Source organism: Melanostigma gelatinosum, assembly GCF_949748355.1.
Source record: "Melanostigma gelatinosum genome assembly, chromosome: 13".
NCBI classification, from domain to species: Eukaryota; Metazoa; Chordata; class Actinopteri; order Perciformes; family Zoarcidae; genus Melanostigma; species Melanostigma gelatinosum.
The window spans coordinates 19,455,743-19,475,121 of record NC_136646.1 but is presented as its reverse complement, the minus strand read 5'-3'; the positions used below and the strand labels follow the sequence as shown (position 1 = coordinate 19,475,121).

The following is a 19,379-nucleotide window of genomic DNA, read 5'->3' as shown; positions in this document are numbered from 1 at the left end:
TTACTTCCTATCTGTCGTTCACTCTCACTCCTCTAAATACTATATGACAGTTCCCCCCCTCTCTCCTGTATCTCCTCCCAACATTCATCCCCAAAGTATCTCTTCTATCCATTTCATCCCCGTCCGCCTCCCTCCCTTTCCTCTGCGGCTCCGATGACTGCACACTTTACTGCTGACTTCTGGCAGTTTGCTATTTCATTGCATATTTGCTTTTTTTTTTAGCTCATTATTTCCCCACAGTTTCTCCTTAGAAATGTTCGAAAAAAAGCACGGCAGAAAATGTGTCCCAATTTAACTAAATAATGGATGGGGCTGCCTCCACGACATGAAACAGAGCGTCATTCAATTTGCTGAGTCCATTGTTTTCTAAAATCTTAAGGCCATTGTTTTGGTTATCAGCCATGCAGGCATATTGAGCCTGACTGTTCTCACCAATAATTGCGTGGACTAGTTTTAAGTACTCTCTCTTACGATTATTAATTATAATTACTCAAAAACACAACATACAACAGTTTTCCTGGGCTATGAGGCAAGAGTGGATTCCAGGCAGAGTACAATGGATTTTAGGTGTCGCTGTCATCAGTTGTTGTTGGTCAAGCACGGATTTAATTGTTTTCCCCAAAGTGACAGCATGTAATAAAAACAGATTTTCAGCACTTTCTACAAAGATAAAGTAGAGCAGTACATCCTCACCACACACACATCCACTCACCAGGACTCCAAAGGCGATGATCTTCAGTACACACTCCATAGAGAAGAGGGAGGTAAACACTATGTTCAGGTTGGCTAACACGGCTTCATAGGTTTCAGAAGCTCCGTCATACTATAAACACACACACACACACACACACACACACACACACACACACACCGCCAGGGACAGAAAGGAGGGCGAGTATAAAGACATATCAAGAGACACACAGTTCAGCAAACCCAATGGAGAGTCAGACATATTCATTAAAATGTTTTGTGTCTATGTTATGTGTGCATAATTGCTTGAATGTTTTTACGATACAAGCGTTTACCTTCATCATCAGCACGACAGTGTTGAGCGCGATCATTGCCATGATAGTATACTCAAATGGCGGCGAAACCACAAACTCCCACATTCGGTATTGGAAGCTCAGCTTGTTCTGAGGCATGTGGCGAGTCAGGGGCCTGGCGTTGATGGCAAAGTCTATACAGGCTCTCTGCAAAACACAAACAAGAAAGTTATTGTCCTTATCCCGTTTGGTTCTGTGTCTTCCCTCTTTTCCTCTCTCCAACCCTTCTCCTCTTCACAGTAGTTCTAACTCTCCCTGCCTTAGGGTCACCTTCCCAACACCCTTATCTCTACCTTACTTCACTCTCTTGGTCCTTCCTCACCTCGTTCTTTTCTAAACTATAGTCCTCCATCATCTTGTCTCCTTGCTCTTGGAAGGTGATGATGATGAGAGCCACGAAGATGTTGACGAAGAAGAAGGGGAAGACCACGAAGTACACCACGTAAAAGATGGACATTTCCATCCGGTACCCCGGGCTCGGGCCCCGATTCTCATAAGTCGCATCCACTGAATGTTTCAGTACCCTGCAGAGAAAGAGAAGGGAACAGCGGAGGGTTGGAATTGGAAAGCATGTGTGCTGCATGTATGACATGCGCATGTTCCAGTACACTCACTGCGGCCACCCCTCTCCGGTAGACACGGTGAAGAGGGTGAGGAGGGCCCAAGCCACGTTGTCGTAGTGGAAATCGTACTTCTTCCACTCCCGCTTCTGCGCCTTCACTTCGTTATTACGTTCATACACCAGATACTCGCCCCTGAAATACACAAATCACATCATCAGCGTTAAGGGGAGAGTTTGCTTCCAAATTCCTGTATTTTTGGTTTCCGAGTAGACACTGAAGATGCTTTGTGAAAAGGGAAGAGACTCATGTAAAATCACACGAGGCAAGCATTACGCACGAAGGGGCTCGACTCAATGTTAAGAAGGTGACATTTGAAACCTCTCAGGATAAACACAGGTGCGTATTTCCTGACCTGCAGTCGCGCTCAAATTCTTTGGATTCATCCGTGCAGTAAAAGAAGCGTCCCTTGAATAGCTGCACAGCCACCACAGCAAAGATGAACATGAAGAGTAAGTAGACAATCAGGATGTTGAGCACATTCTTCAGAGAGTTCACCACACAGTCAAACACAGCCTGAGGAAGACAGAAGGAGACATGTTGGCTATTGTATGAAAGAAACACATTGGATGACAATTATTTGTGTTTTGGTCTTAAGTTGTGGCATTTGGTGCCATTAAAAGGTTAAGATGGTACATTATGGCCCAATTTGTACTGTAAGTCTGATCTGAGGTCAGATATTTTCTATGTACGCATACCTTGAGTTTAGGAAGACGTTTAATGGTCTTCAGAGGTCGCAACACTCTCAGTACCCTCAGAGACTTGATAGTGCTGATGTCTTTTCCCTTACTGCTCCCCCTATATGTGTGCACACACGCACACCACCACCACACAGAAACAGATACGTACGTACACACGCACACACACACGCACATACACACAAACAGAAAAATAGAGTCAGCAGGTTCAGGCGGATATCACAGGCTCAGTCTTCTCAATTCCAAAATGGCAGCCATTCCTTGATGGTATTTGTGTCCGAGTTAACTCAACACGAGTAACTGCGTCTGGGTCAAATACATAGCAACACATGCAGCATTGCTATCATATTACGCTTACTTCTAGTGAGGTTAGCGTTGTTGCTACATGCTAGAGTTAGGTGGTCATTTACAACTACAGTACATGCTATGGGAACAACTGGTGTCATTCCTGTCTGAATGCTAACTAGTAGCTACACTCGCTGAATACTTTGCAATGTACCGGTATTTCAATGCTTTACAAAGACGGCTAAAGTCTCGCCTTGCACATGCCCAGCTAACGGTGAAATATATTCATGCTGCATTGAAACCTTGCTTTCCATGCTGCAATATTTCTTCTGTTAAGCAGCAGGTTGAGTGATGGTGAACTCTATTCTGCACAGAGACATTGACAGAGAGAGTTTGAGAGCCTCGTTAGCGGCTGACTACTGGGAGCCCTGTTAGAGTGGTAACTTACAGTAAAATGCCCTCCTGTTAACATAATGACTGCTTACACATGATCCCTGTTGTACATTTAAATAAGATAAAAACCAACTCTTTCAACTTGAATGTCAAAATGTCAACACAGTGTTATGAACCTGAACGAACAGCCAAACTCTCTCTTTTGATGGCTCATCCAGTTCATTTCTATCCACATTAAACTGCAACGAGGATAAGCAGGTTTCACAGCATTGTTCAAACGGCATGGAATCTTGTCTTGTAGGCCGTTTTGGCAAAGACAAAGATATTTTAGCAAGCATTTCTTGATTGAAATGCTGAGCCAAACCTCTTCCTTTTAAGCACTGTGTAAACTTGGGCTTTTCTAGGTACATGTGTGAAGAAAAAAGAAAAAAAACTTTTGTTTCAGGTGCACTGAACACTGAACACAAAGCTAAAAAAAAAATGTAGGTACTATATGTGAGCCTGCCAGTTAACTGACAATGCACTTAAGTACAATAAACAATACAGGAGTTAGCTGATGCTAACAAAGGCCTTGAATGTAAAGATCACAAGCTGTTTACTAAGATAAATGGCTAACGAGCATGGAAAACGTAATGGCAGTTTTTACTCCTTTCCCAGATTTTTCTAAATTTCTCAAAGATGAAAAGATTAAGGTCAAAAGCCACTGACCCTTCCTAGGTTTTGTATTGTTTTGTTCTGGGTTTTTCTTTGGTGCAGTTAGTTGGGTCTGTGTGCATTTGTTTGGTCACATTTTCACCTGTCTTAGGTCCCTTTGCTTTTATTGTCCTAACGATATTGTTCAAATGGTATCTGTGTGATTCAGTTGAGGACCTGATGCAGGTTAACTTGAGGTTTAGTTGTGTTTGAGTCAGAGCTGTTCCATGGTGAACAATGGACGAAGAAGGGGAAAGGGGAAGAACAGACTAGTACAGAAGTCAACTGTGATGGATGAATAGGAGAGAGATGTGTGATCAGAAGATCAGGCGCTGAGAGTGCAGAGGGAGAAAATGAGGAGGAAAAAGACAGCGAACTTTACCCGCCGCCGCTGCTGCTGGTCCAAACGGAGAGATGAGGGGTGAGAGACAGTGAGAATAATAGAGAGAGAGAGAGAGAGAGAGAGAAAGACAAAGGGTGGGAGAAAAGAACAGAATGGGACACAGAGAAAGGCGGGATTTCGAGGGAACACATCAATATGAGAGACAGAGAGAGAGAAAAAGAGAACACAGGGCCTTCTTTTTACATCAACCCTCCCAGCCATAGACTACCAAATCTAACACACATGCACATGAACACTCAAAAAGTAGACACAAGGTGTGACTAGAACACAGCACCAAACTGCTGCCTTCATCTCTGACATTTCATTAGTGAGGAGTTTACAGGCCAGGTGCTGCTTCAGGGAGCGGCCATTAAAGTAATCTTCCAGGTAAACTGTATTTCATTGGTGTTTCTTTTGATTTCATTTAAACTTTTAACATCTGTAAATTAGCGGTTCCCTTCAAATCCATAGATGTACTGTGAGCTGAAGCCTCATGAGTTACACTCTATGTCAGAGCTTAACTCACTATTAATGAGGACTGCTAGAAATGCATCAACATGCCCGCAAATAAACTCATTTTAAGCACATTCTGCCTTCTAGAACAAACATTGCCTGGTGAAAAACATTGTCGCAAAATGTCACGGTATCCCGCAAACCAAACTTGGTCAGTTATCGGGCCGGTGCCTCTGCATCGGGAGCCGGTCTGGACATTAAGCTCTGGTCCTGCTGCAGAAATGTGCAGGACATCAGCACAAGTGGTGCAAAACACCAGCAGCCCTCAGACCAGACTAATTGGATTAAAGGAGCGATAATCATCTCCATCGAGACTGCTGAGCCTTTCTGGAGTGCTGTTGGATTTCCAGCGATTGAATTAAGGCACTATCTGGATGTGTATGAGTCTGTTCTGACTGGTTCGGATCTCCCCATCAGCCATCAGTGTCGTAAACCCCTTTCGTAGTTAAATCAGACTTCATTGTCTCAACTGGCTTAATTGATTGTTTTGTGAGTTTGTCTTCATATTAATATACAGTATGTACCCCTTTGCCTCTATATTTACAATTTTCTCTTTTTAAAATTCATGTTATAATCACTTTAAATATATATGTTGAGCTGCTGGGCTATTTTTGCATGCTGAATTTTTCAGTTGATTCGAAACACATTTCATTGTATCACTGCATACGTCTATTTATTAGTCCATAGTTAACATTTCCCTAGGAAGTATAGACTTAGTCAGAGAGAGAGAGGAACTATAGACCCACACATAAATATGTAACAGACAGAGGTTAGACAACACAGAGTTAAGGACAGAAGCACACAGATATATATATATATATATATATATATATATATATATATATATATATATATATATATATATATATATATATATATATATATAGAGAGAGAGAGAGAAAACAGAAACACTTACACAACTAGAAATTAGGGGGAAGAGAGTTAACAAACACACAGAAGTGATTTAGAGAGAAAGACTGGAGCTAAGGCCAGTCTTACAGATGGGGCACCACCATTAGAACCCTGGAGCACCTGCCAAGTTCATATTTCTCGAAAAAGGACAAACGAGTTCTCATGTCCATGCTGGCCTGCAATCACTACCATAGTACTACTGCGCAAAGGCGAAGTATTTGTTCAAATTGAGGACATTTCCTTCAGATTTCTGTTTCTTCAGCTGAAGACACATTAAAATCTTCAAAGTGTGTCTAAGCTAATGGATACTGCTTGCCACAAACTACAGTGCAGAGAGCCATTGTTTGTTTCCCTAAATACCCAGTGGGGAGCTGTAACACTGAATTTGGGAAAGAACAGCAACTCTGTAATGTTCCTGGTAAGAATGAGATTAAAAGATACATTTTCCCAACTTCATAAGTCTGTGGGATCTTCCCTTCCTAATATTCTTTGTTGACCTGAAAGTACTTTAATATGTGAACAGTTTTTAGGTCAGCAGGATGAGAGGGGAGAGGTATCGGTTGTTGGTATGAATCGTGAAAGAGGTGAGAGGATGGACAAAGAGCAAAAGTGGAAGGGGAGATCATTATAAACAGGGCCGGCCAGGTATTCTGCTCAGGTCTTCTTTGGCTATGAGGAAGAACTGAAGCCTTTACTGCAGTTCGGCAGCCACATACTTAAAGGTGATTTGAAAGCTGAGTGATCTGGACCAAACTCCAGACCGATGGAAAAACAGGAGCACTGAGGGGACAATGTTGGAGCGTATCATGCTGAGAAAAATCATTCATCAGTTCATTTTGATACACATGGATATGGAGACCGTGCGTTTTTATGGATGCAGACCATCATCACCGCCTTAAGTCTTGATCTTGAATAAGGAAGCAACTTAATTCTAATCCTATTTTTTTCATTTTTAAACACTGCTCAACTACAAACTACCGTTGTCTGCCTGGTGCATGTTGGGTATCATGCTCATAGTCACAGAAAGCTTTGCCGTGCTTGCTTTGCTCGACAGACGCAGCTAACCTTAGCTACGGTCAGCTAATGTTAGCCAAAGAGTTAGCTAGCTTTGTTTTAGCCACCGACATCAATTCATATATTGATTTCATACCATATCTCGCAATGTCTTTCATAAATAAAATACACACCAGTGTGTAGATCATACAAAGCTATCAGTATACAATTGAGACTGTTTCATGACCAGTCAAAAACTCCTTGGGGTAACTTTAACATTTACTGTTTTCAGCTCCGCATCAACAATGCATCCATAAGAGGCAATTACAAATGGTCACTTACTTGCACATCGAACATGTGGAAGGTTCAACGCAACTAGCAAATCTTTTTCCCCTTTTCTCTTTTCAGAAAGAAGAAAGAGTATCTTGGTCTCCAAGTGAGGACGCTTCTTGTGTCTGCCACATCTACTATCATAACCCCACACCTTTCCCTACTCAGGTGTTACTCACACACAAGGCCGCAAAAAATAACTATGCGGGGTGTGTGTACGCACAGACATTGTCGTTTCCTGAAAATATAAATTGGATTTTTAAAATCATGAAATAGGAGAAAGCACAGCCTTATATTTCTACAGATGATCTGTGAGTATTTGTGTCAGCGGTCAGCATTATCATTGTCAACTTATCACACCAAATGTCTTCAAACTACAGCAATATCACATTACATTTAACGTTGACCGCAGTCTTAAAGGTCTGCTTCCCTTCATGTTCTCCCCACCGATGCAAAAGCATGACAGCAAATCCTAGAACCCACAATTCATGCTTTGTACTCAGTACCGTGCTCATAAACTAAGCCCTAACGTAACCCAGTTATGCAAATTGAACTGTATTGTTATCCTCACAGTCATGCAGATTAATTAGGGTTTAAAGTACCTGCTTGGCCGTGGAGAAAGGTGCGGAGATTTTTGAGAGCCAGCTCAGCATGACCTGGCCAGCCTTCACATAGGGCTTTTAACTCAAGAACTCCCTGGGCACTAAAGGGTTACAGGTGCAAAGGGTGGTCCTCACCTCTCACAGGGGGTAGAAGAGGTGGATAGGAAGGGGATGCTGGGATACTATTGTTTTTAACATGTTTGGGGCGTATGGGGTTGTTGGAGGGGCTGAGAAATGGCAGGACTGTAGAGTTGAATGAGAGAGAAAAAGCAGAATAAAATGGCCAACTATAGAGGATTGGCCATTTGTAAGCATAGGAGGGGACAGGAGACAAGAGAATATAGAAATACTGAGAGAAAGAGAGAAAACATGCGAGAGAGTATGAACGAAAGAACAGAAATGATGGATGAATGAAGAATAACAGGTGAGGCTGTGCTCCAAGGTGCCAGTAGATAGGCAGGAGGGAAGGTGGAGCAAGGAGGGAAGAGAGGAGGGCAGCAGGAGGGGGACTTACGTGAAGGCGAAGGCCACCAGAGCACCACTAACCACTATAAAGTCAAGGATGTTCCACAAGTCCCGGAAATAAGAGCCCTGGTGCAAGACGAGCCCCATATCCACCATCTAAAGGAGCAAGAAGAGAAGCTGATGATGAGATGTGAACCCCTGGGTATGGATGTGCAGTTTGGCCTCGGAGCGCAATGAAAAGCGTCTAATCCTCATTCGGGGTGGGCTTCTCAATACCTCTGGAGGAGGTTGTTGATTGTGCACATTGCCTTACCTTTATCAGCATCTCAAACGTGAATACTCCCGTGAAGACATAGTCGAAATAACGTAGAACCTGGACAAAGAGAAAGAAGCAATGATTTGCTGCTGCACCCAGCTAGTGGAAAAGATTGACGGGGTGGATATGCACAACATGATGATTTCAGTTGCTGACCAAAAATGTGACATTAAAGTGCGATATATTTTAAAATGTATATTTTAACTGTCTTCATTAAATTAGTCGTCACTCATTATATTTTAGTTTTATGTGACACTTGATGATTTATTTATTCATTCATTGATCCAGCTTCACACGTGGCTGGAGTGACACTACAAAGAAAAAAAGCAACCAGCATGTTAAATAAAAATGAAAGCAACATGTGCTTTCACATGTTGCACATGAACAGGACTGTAGAACAAAATCATCGGTACGTAAAGGTGTGTTCGCGCTCTTACATTGTTGCGAGGGGATTCGGGCCAGACCGGGTCTTCAGCTGCCAGGGAAATACTGCTCATGGCAATGACCAACAGGATACACATCTCAAAATATCGCAGGGTGCAGACGTAGTGACACGCCCGCCGAAACCTAGGAGAACACAAAGACAGATTTATTTTCTTCTCTTGCGTCAGTGCTGTGCAGACCATTATATCTTTGTAAGGATCGTGTATTTGCTTTTTAACTGTAAGAGTACTCTGCATGTGTGTGCATGTGTTAGGGTGTGTGCACATGCAAGTGTTGCAGCTGTGACTCAATAGTAGATTGATTTTTCATCCACAAAAAAAACACAAATGTTTGGGTGAATACCTCAACAATGCATTCCTGTGTGTCAGCCTATGTTGGTTCATATAGTGTAGGTGAGTGTGGATGCATGTTATTCGTAATAATCCAATTTACGGGTTGGTGGTGGACAGGATGAACATGGAGCTGAAGGGAGGCATGGGCTTGGGTCCGCCTTCACCTCCCTTCTCGTCATCGTCGTCGTCCTTGTCCTCCTTTGGTGGCAAAGGCTCTGTGTTGGCATTCTTATTGACTGGATCAAAGACAAAAAAGGATCAAAGATGAGATTAAAGTTTGTTGTTGAACAAAATTGTGAAAGAGGGAATTTAAGATAATAGAAGAAAAATGACACATATTCATTCTGCACTTACTCTGCAGGATGGCATTGGTGGATGGAAAGATTGGCATGTCTAAAGCTGTGTAGTCAGGGTGGGGCAGCCTGATGACACTGTTGGTACGGTGATGGGCAATGCTCCCGTAGCTATCTAATGTGACCAAACTCCCATGAGTGCCGCTGTTAGCAAGATGGAGGGCAGACCCAAAGCCCGGGGCCACGATGTGGCGGGCAGCTGGATTAGGGGGACCGTCGCCGGGTGAGCCAGAGACCAGTTTGGTATTCATGAGGTTGTCCATATCCTCACTGTACTGGCTGTCCTGCCCGGAGAGGCTCTTTTGAATGGGCCGTGTCGTAGAGAGATTAGGGGCACTGCAATCCCTAGAAATAGGGAGCAAAGACCAAACAAACAAAAAGAAAGTTAAGATGGAGAAAGGACAAAAGAGAAGGGAAAGGTAGCGATTATATCCAGAGAAAGGTGTGACACTGTGTGTGCAGTGGACATACTTCCTTCTGTGCTGGCACATCCTCCTCCCCTCGCCCTCAGTTTGGTTGCCATGGCGATTTCTTCTCGGCCTCCTCTCACTGCCGTCCCCGGCTCCCTCCTGCTCTCCTCCTTCTCCACCTCCGTCAACTCCTTTGTTCTTATGTCTCCCTGTTTTTCCGGCTCCTCCCGCGCCATCCTCGCCATCTTCGGCACTTTTTCGGTGTGACCTGGGCTTCCTGTGCTCCGACTGCCCGCCCCCTCGACTGCCACTGCGGGTGTGGTGATGCCGCCTGGAGGGCCTCTCCTCCGAGCCGGGCCCGGGAATCACTGTAGCGTCCAATCGGACGTGAGAGCTGTGGGGGTGGTGCTCGCCTTTACGACTCCGCCTGCTCTCCGTGGATTCGCCCCGATCCAAGGGAGGCCGGGCCGGAGCCGAGCCTCCTCCGCCGCCACCTTGGCCACTGTGTTCGTGGAGGCGCGTTTGTCTGTGGAGCTCGTCGGCGGGATGGTGCTGGCTGAAGCAGAGGTCCGAATTGTTTGCAGTGGTCTTGTTGGTGTTGTTGTTGCGGTTCTCGTGGGGGTCAACCACCAACGGTCGATCAAGGTGGGTCTTCATGTCTGGACGGATCTGACGCGAGAAGTTCACCTGCAAGGAGAGGAAGAGGAAAGGCAGAGATTATAATTCACAAGTCATTTTAATCTACCATTCACAAATAATGTCCGAGACATACATAACACCAGGCAAGGAACATGTTAACAGAAGTCATCATCATCAGTCCCGTCACTTGTGTACACTGATAGCACAAGTCTAGGGGGCTTTGTTGGCCTTGTCCTTTACATTGTTTTGCTCCTCCCTCCCTGTCCTTGCCTTCCAGCGTTCGTCAGGGTCCAGCTCGTTATAGAGGGCCTCTCGGCTGGACACCAGCGTCTGCCTCCTCAGCTCCTTGGTGCGTTGTTCCCACACCGACTTGTTGATCCCCTTGTTGTTCTTCTGCTGCTCCTCACTGCAACAATGAAGCAGGGAGGACGGGGAGGAAGTGATTGACAGAATTAAAGACTTGTTTAAAGACATGTACTGCTCTGAGAATATACACACGAAGACATGAGAGTGATGTGAAAACTAACACCAAAATATAAGCACATGAAATAGCCGGGACACAAAAACACACTGGGGGGGGCCACAGACATTTAAAGGGTCATTTGGCTGGATTGAACGAGGCAGCTGAACAAAACTACTTTGGTAAATCATGTATGGACACAACATAGAAGATAACACTGAGGCATGGTCAGAATATGTTGTAATAATCTACAATTAACCTCCACAAACTAAAGTATAAACAGTTTAATCAACCGGTTTTCTGCACCCCAAAATCCCCACCAAGCTAAATTGAATAGATGGCAAAGTCAAGATGATCACAAGAACCTGTTATTGGCTCCAGTGACTAAGTCGTGTTTAGATCTACTTGATAGAGAAACACCAGAAGACTGACGGTGACCACCTTCCTGACCCTCCAAAACTTCTGCCAGGAAATAACTTCCTTTTCTGTCAAGACCCAAAGTCAACCACAGTAAAGCAACAGCCGTATTGCGAGGTGAAGGCAACAGAAAATGTACTTTTAAAAATAAGCCAACACAAATAACAACTAAAGAAAGCCAGGTATGTACTCCATAGAAAAGTTGGGGACAAGGAAAGGAGGCACAAAGGAAAGCAGGGGATGGTTTTAAAGTCAATAAACAGAAAGGATTCAGAAATGAAGAAACAAATAAATAAATACCAGTCCAGAAAGGGGTCGGTAGCGTTGTGACACTCACTGTGTACTTTGTTGCTGAGGAGGGAAACAGCTGGTGAGTGAGACGACACGAAAGAACAGAATGGGCTATCGATCTATCATAAAGCAGCCAGCTTACCCCAGCTTACTCCTCCAATAAAACGAGCTTTAAAAAACTGAATTACAACTAAAATAACTTCAATATGTTTTCTGAAATATTGAGCATTTTGGAATGCAACCCTTCACACACAAACATACACGCGCAAAACACATGCACACAGACATTCACACACACACTCACCTCGTTTGTTTCGACTGTGAATCTAGAACAATCCTATTTGGGTTTTTTCGCTCTCCTCCTTTCTTTAAAAATTGCATTTCTCTTGCATCATTCACTTATCCTGCATGACAACTGCTGTTCTGTCCTGATCATTCTTTCCTTCTTTTACCACATCTATCTAAACTCCCAGCACTATCTCTGATGTTCCTATTTGTCTGCACAGTACCTTTAATGTTCAAATATATATCTAAATGTTTCTAGCTTTGTTTTTCCAGTTCATTTCCAGTCACTGCGATGCAATGCACTCGTCCCGTTAGCCTTTGCTGATGATAATAAACCCTTCAAAGGGTTACACAAAGTTAACTAACGAGAACATTGTTGCGTTTTGCTGAATAAAAAACGATTCTAAATGGAAAAGCTAGTTTAGCATCATTTTAAGACACACACACACACACACACACACACACATTTTAACAGTTAGCCAAAATCTAATTTAAGACTCTACTATCGACTCTATTCCAGCATCTTAGGGTTTAAAGAACAAAACGATTGGAACAACCTCAGTAAGCTGCAGGATTCTGGTTCAGTCGGCAAATGTTGGTTTTCAAACTGATCCCACACACACACACTTTCTCGCTCTTACACACAGACACACACGCATGTACATGTGCATTGTATTGACAAGTAGATATTTAACCTCAGTACGAGTCCCAGGTAACGTTTACTGTTACACAGACACAAATGCTCACAGCACAGTGACGTACAGTAACAAGAAACAGTGTGATTAACGCAATGATGAACACGTTATGAGTATGTTGAACTCCTGGGCATGTCTGCTTATTGCATCTGGTAGTAATAATATGTGTGCGATATAAAGTGGGCAAAGGCTGATGTATCAAAGCCGTAAAGGTCAGAACCGTGTGTTGTGCGTGTGGTATTTCTAAGCAGACGTGGGCTCCCCTGTTGTGCTGTTTTCAGGACAGAGTGGTGTCTGTGTGTGTGTGTGTGGGTGTGTGAACTTTACCAGTAGAGAAAGAAAAGAACCCTGTGTATACAGAGAAAAGAGATCAAATACTCTGACTCTCCTGACCAGAGGAGGGCTGGCCCGGATCAATCCAACACAGGCCTGTGTGTGTGTGTGTGTGTGTGTGTGTGTGTGTGTGTGTGTGTGTGTGTGTGTGTGTGTGTTTTAGTATGCACAAAAGAGCGAGACAGAGAAAAAGAAACAAAAGAAGAACCGATAGGGAGAACTTGACAGCAAGAGGGCGTAAGAAGGAGGCATGCATGTTTTAGTTCATCACTAAATGTACTGTTGCTCCAACATGTTTAATGAACTATGGATGGAAGGAACTGCAAGATCCTCGATTGAAAGCAAGGAAACATTTTAAATAAAATAATTGTTACTGTTGTGATGAAAAATGTTTGTTCCATTTTGAACGATAATAGAAAAAAGAATCGCCTTGGACGAAGGTAATTTAGTCAACTATTTGCAGCAGTGACAACACAATCCTTGAAAGCAACATCAAGAGGTGTGTATTTTGCTCTTTTGGTCGGTATTTGAATGTAATCTTTTGAAGTGGGCCAAATGCTGAATCTTGCATCCGAGCTTGACTTGTACTTGCTGAATGAGTTGCTTTAAAGATGTGCAAATGTTACGTCCTAAAGTGTGATGTGATGTGAAAGTGTCTTAAAATGGACACAAAAAGGAGAGTGCCACAGCAATAGAGACAGCAACTCACGCTGCAATGGAAAGGTTGGCAGCAGACAGCGGGCTGACTTCAGCCACCTCCTTGGCTTTCTGCAGGGCGACCTTCTTACTGGCAGCCTCCTCTTCCTCCTGTTCATCCTGCAGACAGATTCGGAAGAAAACCAAAAGCAAGAGATGAATGAGGTGGGTGTGAAGGAAACATGAATCATTTTTAGAGGAGAGGAGCATAACTCCATTGATTCTCAGCGTTCAGAAACTAAATGGTACAGAGAGTTTAAATAAAATTGGACTGGAGTGTACCTTGGTCAGTTCCTGTGCGTTGGCTAAATTATCGACAGCGATGGCCAAGAACACATTCAGCAGAGTGTCTGATCACAGAGTTAAAGGGAATCCAGCATGTAGGGGCTTGTTTGTGCATGTTTATGCATCATGCAATTATTTGGATTACAGAATGAGCTTTTTTTTTAAAGAAAAACTACATAAAAGTATCAATATCTGTGTAAATACATATGCACCTGAATTTGCATTGACGTGTATTCAGTCTGAAGTCAGTGACTGACCAATCATTTGAAGCATAACTGCAATTGTCTTGTTGTGTGAATGCTTTTGAATGCTTTTTTTTGCATTTTCACGGTCAAAGGATACAGTTGCCAAAAAGTGTGAGGACAATGAAGAAGATACTGAAGGCCATGCCCTTGTTGACTCCGCCCTGAGACTTGATGCCATCGTACATCACCATGTTCCAGTCCTCGCCAGTCAGGATCTACAGCACACACACACACGCACAAAAACACACACACACACATAGGAGTCGTCAGACGAGGCCACATTCACTCCAAGTACATGTCGTTACTTCATTTCATGATGAGGCTTTGAACACACACACAATATTCATTCATCTTAAATGCCAGAGTCAAAACACACAGTCACCCTCAGACACATACACACCTTTAACACGCAGGCAAGCTTTAGCACGATTAGCTTTTTGACGAATGACATTTAAGAATTCTACATTTCATCTCACGTCCTCGTGTGTAAATCCTCTTTAGTCTTTAAACCGTTTTGTCCTAATCCAACCCCCGTCTTCTCCTACCCCTCTGCTCCCCTCCCTCCCTCCCTCCCTCCCCTTTACATCGTCCCCTCTGCTCACCTGGAACACTGTCATTATTGCTGCGGGGAAGGTATCGAAGTTGGTTGGAGGAGTGCCAGTTTCAAAATTAAACCTAGCAGGGGTGAGAGAGAGATGAAAAACAAAAGCGTGAGGGCAAAAAAAACAGAAGCATCGTACGAGCAGAACTTTTTGTTGTTGTTTTTTTTATCTAAAAAGTACTCCAAAAATGAATTAACCAAACTAGCAAATAACAGACACCAATGTCTTAGCATGATATCAAATGCATACGATCAAAAAGGAAGGAGAGGAGTAGAGAGAGAGAGAGAGAGAGAGAAGGCAAGGTGAAAGGAAAACAGCACTGACTGTCCTCCGAAGAGCTGCATGCCCAGCAGGGCAAAGACAACGATGAAGAGGAAGAGCAGGAAGAGCAAGCTGATGATGGACTTCATGGAGTTGAGCAGAGAGACGACGAGGTTACGCAAAGATGCCCAGTACCTGGAAGAAAACAGACAGAAAGTGTGTGCTGTTAATTGAGAGAAAGGTTATGGCCATAATCCGAAATAAAATGTCAACTATAATACAGTGGACTCACTTGGTGACTTTGAAAATCCTCAATAACCTGAGAGCTCGTAGCACACTGATGCCAAACGATGTGCCCGGCTGGATGATGGACCACAGCACTTCAAATATGCTACCACATATCACCTGACACAAATACAAGCATGTGCTTATTCATCATAATGAGCCGTGCAAACATCAGCAGATCAACACTGTATTTATTGTGTGCACATGTGTGCACCTGCTCGTGAGTTTGTGCTTGCGCGTGCTTATGTGTACATCTGTGTGGGACTCACAATGCAGTCGAAGCAGTTGAAAGAGGAGGTGAGGTAGGCCTGTTTGCCCAGGCCATACATCTTCACCATCATCTCTGTCAAGAATATCCCCAGGAAGATTAATTCAGCAAAATCTACATGGAGGGAAGAAGAGAGGAGGAGGACGAGGAGGAAGGGCAGTGTTTTGTGATAAAAGTATATTTAAGCATACATTTCAAATATAAAACAGTTTTTGCTTCGTTGCCTACGCTACACCATTTAGCTGAAGTAACCATGGGTATATGATGCTTGTATAAAATATATTTTATACATCTTCTTTTTTCGATGCATCTTCTTGTTTCCACCCTTGCTCACCCACTCCCTTCCAGTAATCTGTGATGAGAGTGTTTGTGCAGATAATCGCTGCATGTATCCCCCTCCCTCCTACTCACATAGAAAATCCGACAGTGGTTCTGGCTGGTCATAGTGCACCACAGCCACACACATGGTGTTCAGGCCCACCAAACACAGCACGCCCCAGTAGAAGGCCTGGGACTTAACAACGCGTCGGATGAGGAAGCGTAGCCGTCGCTCCCGCCGCTTGAAATCTGATCCTTCGAGCTTGGAGCTCTTCAAGCTGGCACGGGCAAACGGTGACCCTGAAAGGATAAGCAAGGCAAATGGTTCAATGCTAGCTGAACAGTGAAGTGATTACTGGTTTATTGGCATAATTATGTGGCATTCGTCTCTTGGAAAATCAAAAATGTACACAGTGTACAAATCAATCTGCTTCCCTGATTTGTGACACATGTAAGAGGTACAATAAATGACACAACAAACTCTACTTGAGCACATGCAGTAATGACGACCCAGCGGTTTCATGGTAAGTAGGAGAGTATGGGGAGTAAACAGAGTGAATATCATTCAGGAATAACAGCTTCAACCTGGATTCACCTGATCAGTCTGCTCATGAGAAGAGCAGGAGAGTATAACATCACTTCCAATAAACTCCTCGCAGCTATTGAAGAATTCTCTCCCAAAATAATAACCCGTTGGCTTGTTGGAATATCCCCCTTTATACACTGTATATACGGTTGAGTACAGTTATTATTGAGATGGAGAGATGGGGGGGGCATCAGAGGAGAGGAGACGAGGGTCAGGTAATGCTGATATGCAAGATAAGATAGCATCTGTATGTACCTGTGGTTTGCCTTTGCCTTTGAGTGTGTGTGTGTGTGTGTGTGTGTGTGTGTGTGTGTGTGTGTGTGTGTGTGTGTGAGAGAGAGAGACAGAGGTTATGTATCTTACCTACTGCCAGATCTCCCTCCCCTTCCTCTGGGTTTAGAAGCTCAGCTTTACTCTTATGGTTCTTTGTGGCTCTTCTACGGGAGCCTGTTGATAGAGAAAAACAAACGTGCGTTTAATCTACAACACAACACTGCGGATGTGTTAAATGTATTGATATCGTTTTTACAAATCACGTCACGTATTCACAAACAACAAATCTGAAATTTTTTACCATCATATTCATTTTCATTGTCATCATCCGCCAAGATGACCTCTTCTGCAAAACACATGTAAAAAAAAAAAAAGTTAATATGCCACATTCAATAAATGATTGATGACAACAATATCTATCAATCTTTTGTTGTCTTCAATTACCATTTCTCGCTTTATTTTGAACTGGAAACACAGTGTCTGGCCTGCACCTGTGCTTGCTACTCATCCCTCCCTCTTTTGTATTTTAGCTTCCTTGTTTTTATGTAGATTGTCTTTTTTTAAGAAGATCAAAGGTCCGTGCTTTTTATCTGCCCCTTTATCAGCTCCTTCCAACATCCAGCCCTCCGCCCCTCTTATGGTCTCTACATCTTACCTGCCCTCAGCAGATGAGTCAGAACAAAAAGAAAAGAGAGGGAAAGAGAACTACGGACAACAGTGGGTCTTCTCTGGCCGAGCGTCAAACAAGTGTTTTTAATCCTTGCCACAGCAATGCAACTCTAACAAAGTCTTATATTCAACTAGAACAGGTATAGGCTGTCACTCAAGTGTGTATGACATTGTGAAGAGAGCTAAACCTGTATTATAAATGTGCCTGATCATTTAAGCTTTATTATTTAATCGTTTGATGGTGATAGTTAAGGCGTCAATGTGTTCAACCTACAGAACTGCACTACAAAGCTCAAATGTTATTCTTGCAAATAAAACAGAATTAAAATTCTCTCGGCTTGTATGTGTCTTTGTGTGTGAAAAGTGAACCACACATGCAGTATATTGTACGTACCAGCTTTGCAGATCCACTCCAAGTAACCATTGAGTTCCCTTTCAATCTGCTGCTGTCTTCTGAGCTTCAGGAACTCACTTCTGTTCTCCACACGCTCTCTCTCTTTGGCAAACTCCCTGCAGAGGGACACACACACACACACACACACCACACACACATTTAGATACTTTGAATGTCGCTACCTTGCATTTTTAGTATGACATACATACAATAAAGTACAAACACCATCTCACGCTCACACACACACACTTACCCTGACAATACACCGAGCACCAGGTTGAGCATGAAGAAGGAGCCAATGATGATGAGGGGGATGAAGTACATCCAGTTCCATGCACTCCCTGAGGCATCGTTGCTCTTGAAACACACGCACAAAATTTCTCACAACTCATAATGACCCAACATTTGATCGACTGAGACATTTAGACATTCTTTGACACAGGTAGAACGGGCACAGCTGCATCAATCAGCTGCAGCGGCATACGTTTCGGTCCGTTTGTGCTGAAAGTTAAAGGTTTGTTCTCGGCAGCCGTGCGCAAAACAAATTACAAGTGCCATTTATTATGCCTGCTGGTCGAATTAAAGTCATCAGGGTACTGCACACATGGTATGCATCTTACTTTCAAAGCAATACTGTAATAATAAGAAAAACATCTGAGCGAACAGGTTAGAAAATTGCCTCAAAGTCATCATTAAATGTCCAGACAGCGTAGCTATTGAAACAAATGGAGGTCAGTGCACTCAAAAGTGCTGTCCACCGCTGTTGGAAATATAAACAACAGCAGGGCTGACATGATTTTGCTTTAAGTCATCTCAATAAGTAAATGCATATCTGCCACTCTATTTAGCTGCTCAGTGCAGAGTGAATAATGTATACCGAGCGCTTTGGTCCTCCCTCTCCGTCTCCTCCATCCCGCTGTCCAGACTCCCTCCATTTCCTTTATTCACTCTTTATTGTTTTCTCCTTTTGCGTCCTTCTTTGGGACCCATTTCTGCTGATTTCCCCTCTTTCTTTCATACATGTTGATGTTCGTTCATTATTTCCTTCATTCCTACCTCTTTACCTTGCTCCCTTCCATTTTTGGTGCAATATTTCCATCCCTTCTCACCTTACACTGTTTTTTTATTTGAACCTTTCCCACCTCCAGACCCCCTCTTCTTTCCCACTTTGCGCTCTACTTCTCAAAGCCTCCCGTGTCTAACGTCCCCCCCCCCCCCCCGCCCCATCTTCCCTTCTTCCTGCGTGTAAGCCGGTATTGCTGCTGTGTACCCAATGAACCGCAGACCCTTTTTTTTCTACCATTAAACTTTTATCGCTCCCCTCCCCGGCAGCTGCAAGAATAACTTTGGCTGAACAGGCCTTTTTAAATATAGAGCAGCAACGGGAAGGAGGGACACAGGGAGAGAGACCACAGAGTGAGAGGGGAAGAGAGGAAGGAAGGGAATGAAGGGAGGTAATAGAGCTAAGAAAAAGAGAAACGAAATGGGAAGAATAAGATAGTATAGAGGAGATGGGGAGAGAGACGACCCTAATCTCCCTCTGCTCTGCTAGCAACCGTTGCCACTGTCTTTCAGATATGGTGTCAGCAGTAC

General features: G+C 43.5%; 1 protein-coding gene across 1 annotated transcript in view; it reads right to left on the bottom strand.

The window, feature by feature from the left end:
- Nucleotides 1-19,379, bottom strand: part of cacna1aa (calcium channel, voltage-dependent, P/Q type, alpha 1A subunit, a) — a gene marked incomplete at both ends in the record, with an annotated part of 78,129 nt that overhangs the window by 22,401 nt on the left and 36,349 nt on the right. The window contains 27 exons of the mRNA XM_079281410.1: nucleotides 713-823; nucleotides 1,026-1,190; nucleotides 1,366-1,567; nucleotides 1,658-1,798; nucleotides 2,019-2,179; nucleotides 2,362-2,461; nucleotides 4,115-4,126; nucleotides 7,979-8,085; nucleotides 8,243-8,302; nucleotides 8,683-8,812; nucleotides 9,122-9,257; nucleotides 9,376-9,719; nucleotides 9,846-10,471; nucleotides 10,664-10,829; nucleotides 11,601-11,651; nucleotides 13,614-13,720; nucleotides 13,883-13,950; nucleotides 14,228-14,345; nucleotides 14,733-14,805; nucleotides 15,057-15,188; nucleotides 15,286-15,398; nucleotides 15,548-15,660; nucleotides 15,958-16,164; nucleotides 16,814-16,897; nucleotides 17,025-17,069; nucleotides 17,787-17,902; nucleotides 18,040-18,143. Coding sequence (XP_079137536.1) covers nucleotides 713-823; nucleotides 1,026-1,190; nucleotides 1,366-1,567; nucleotides 1,658-1,798; nucleotides 2,019-2,179; nucleotides 2,362-2,461; nucleotides 4,115-4,126; nucleotides 7,979-8,085; nucleotides 8,243-8,302; nucleotides 8,683-8,812; nucleotides 9,122-9,257; nucleotides 9,376-9,719; nucleotides 9,846-10,471; nucleotides 10,664-10,829; nucleotides 11,601-11,651; nucleotides 13,614-13,720; nucleotides 13,883-13,950; nucleotides 14,228-14,345; nucleotides 14,733-14,805; nucleotides 15,057-15,188; nucleotides 15,286-15,398; nucleotides 15,548-15,660; nucleotides 15,958-16,164; nucleotides 16,814-16,897; nucleotides 17,025-17,069; nucleotides 17,787-17,902; nucleotides 18,040-18,143 — 3,792 coding nt within the window. The remainder of the gene's footprint in view (nucleotides 1-712; nucleotides 824-1,025; nucleotides 1,191-1,365; nucleotides 1,568-1,657; nucleotides 1,799-2,018; nucleotides 2,180-2,361; nucleotides 2,462-4,114; nucleotides 4,127-7,978; nucleotides 8,086-8,242; nucleotides 8,303-8,682; nucleotides 8,813-9,121; nucleotides 9,258-9,375; nucleotides 9,720-9,845; nucleotides 10,472-10,663; nucleotides 10,830-11,600; nucleotides 11,652-13,613; nucleotides 13,721-13,882; nucleotides 13,951-14,227; nucleotides 14,346-14,732; nucleotides 14,806-15,056; nucleotides 15,189-15,285; nucleotides 15,399-15,547; nucleotides 15,661-15,957; nucleotides 16,165-16,813; nucleotides 16,898-17,024; nucleotides 17,070-17,786; nucleotides 17,903-18,039; nucleotides 18,144-19,379) is intronic.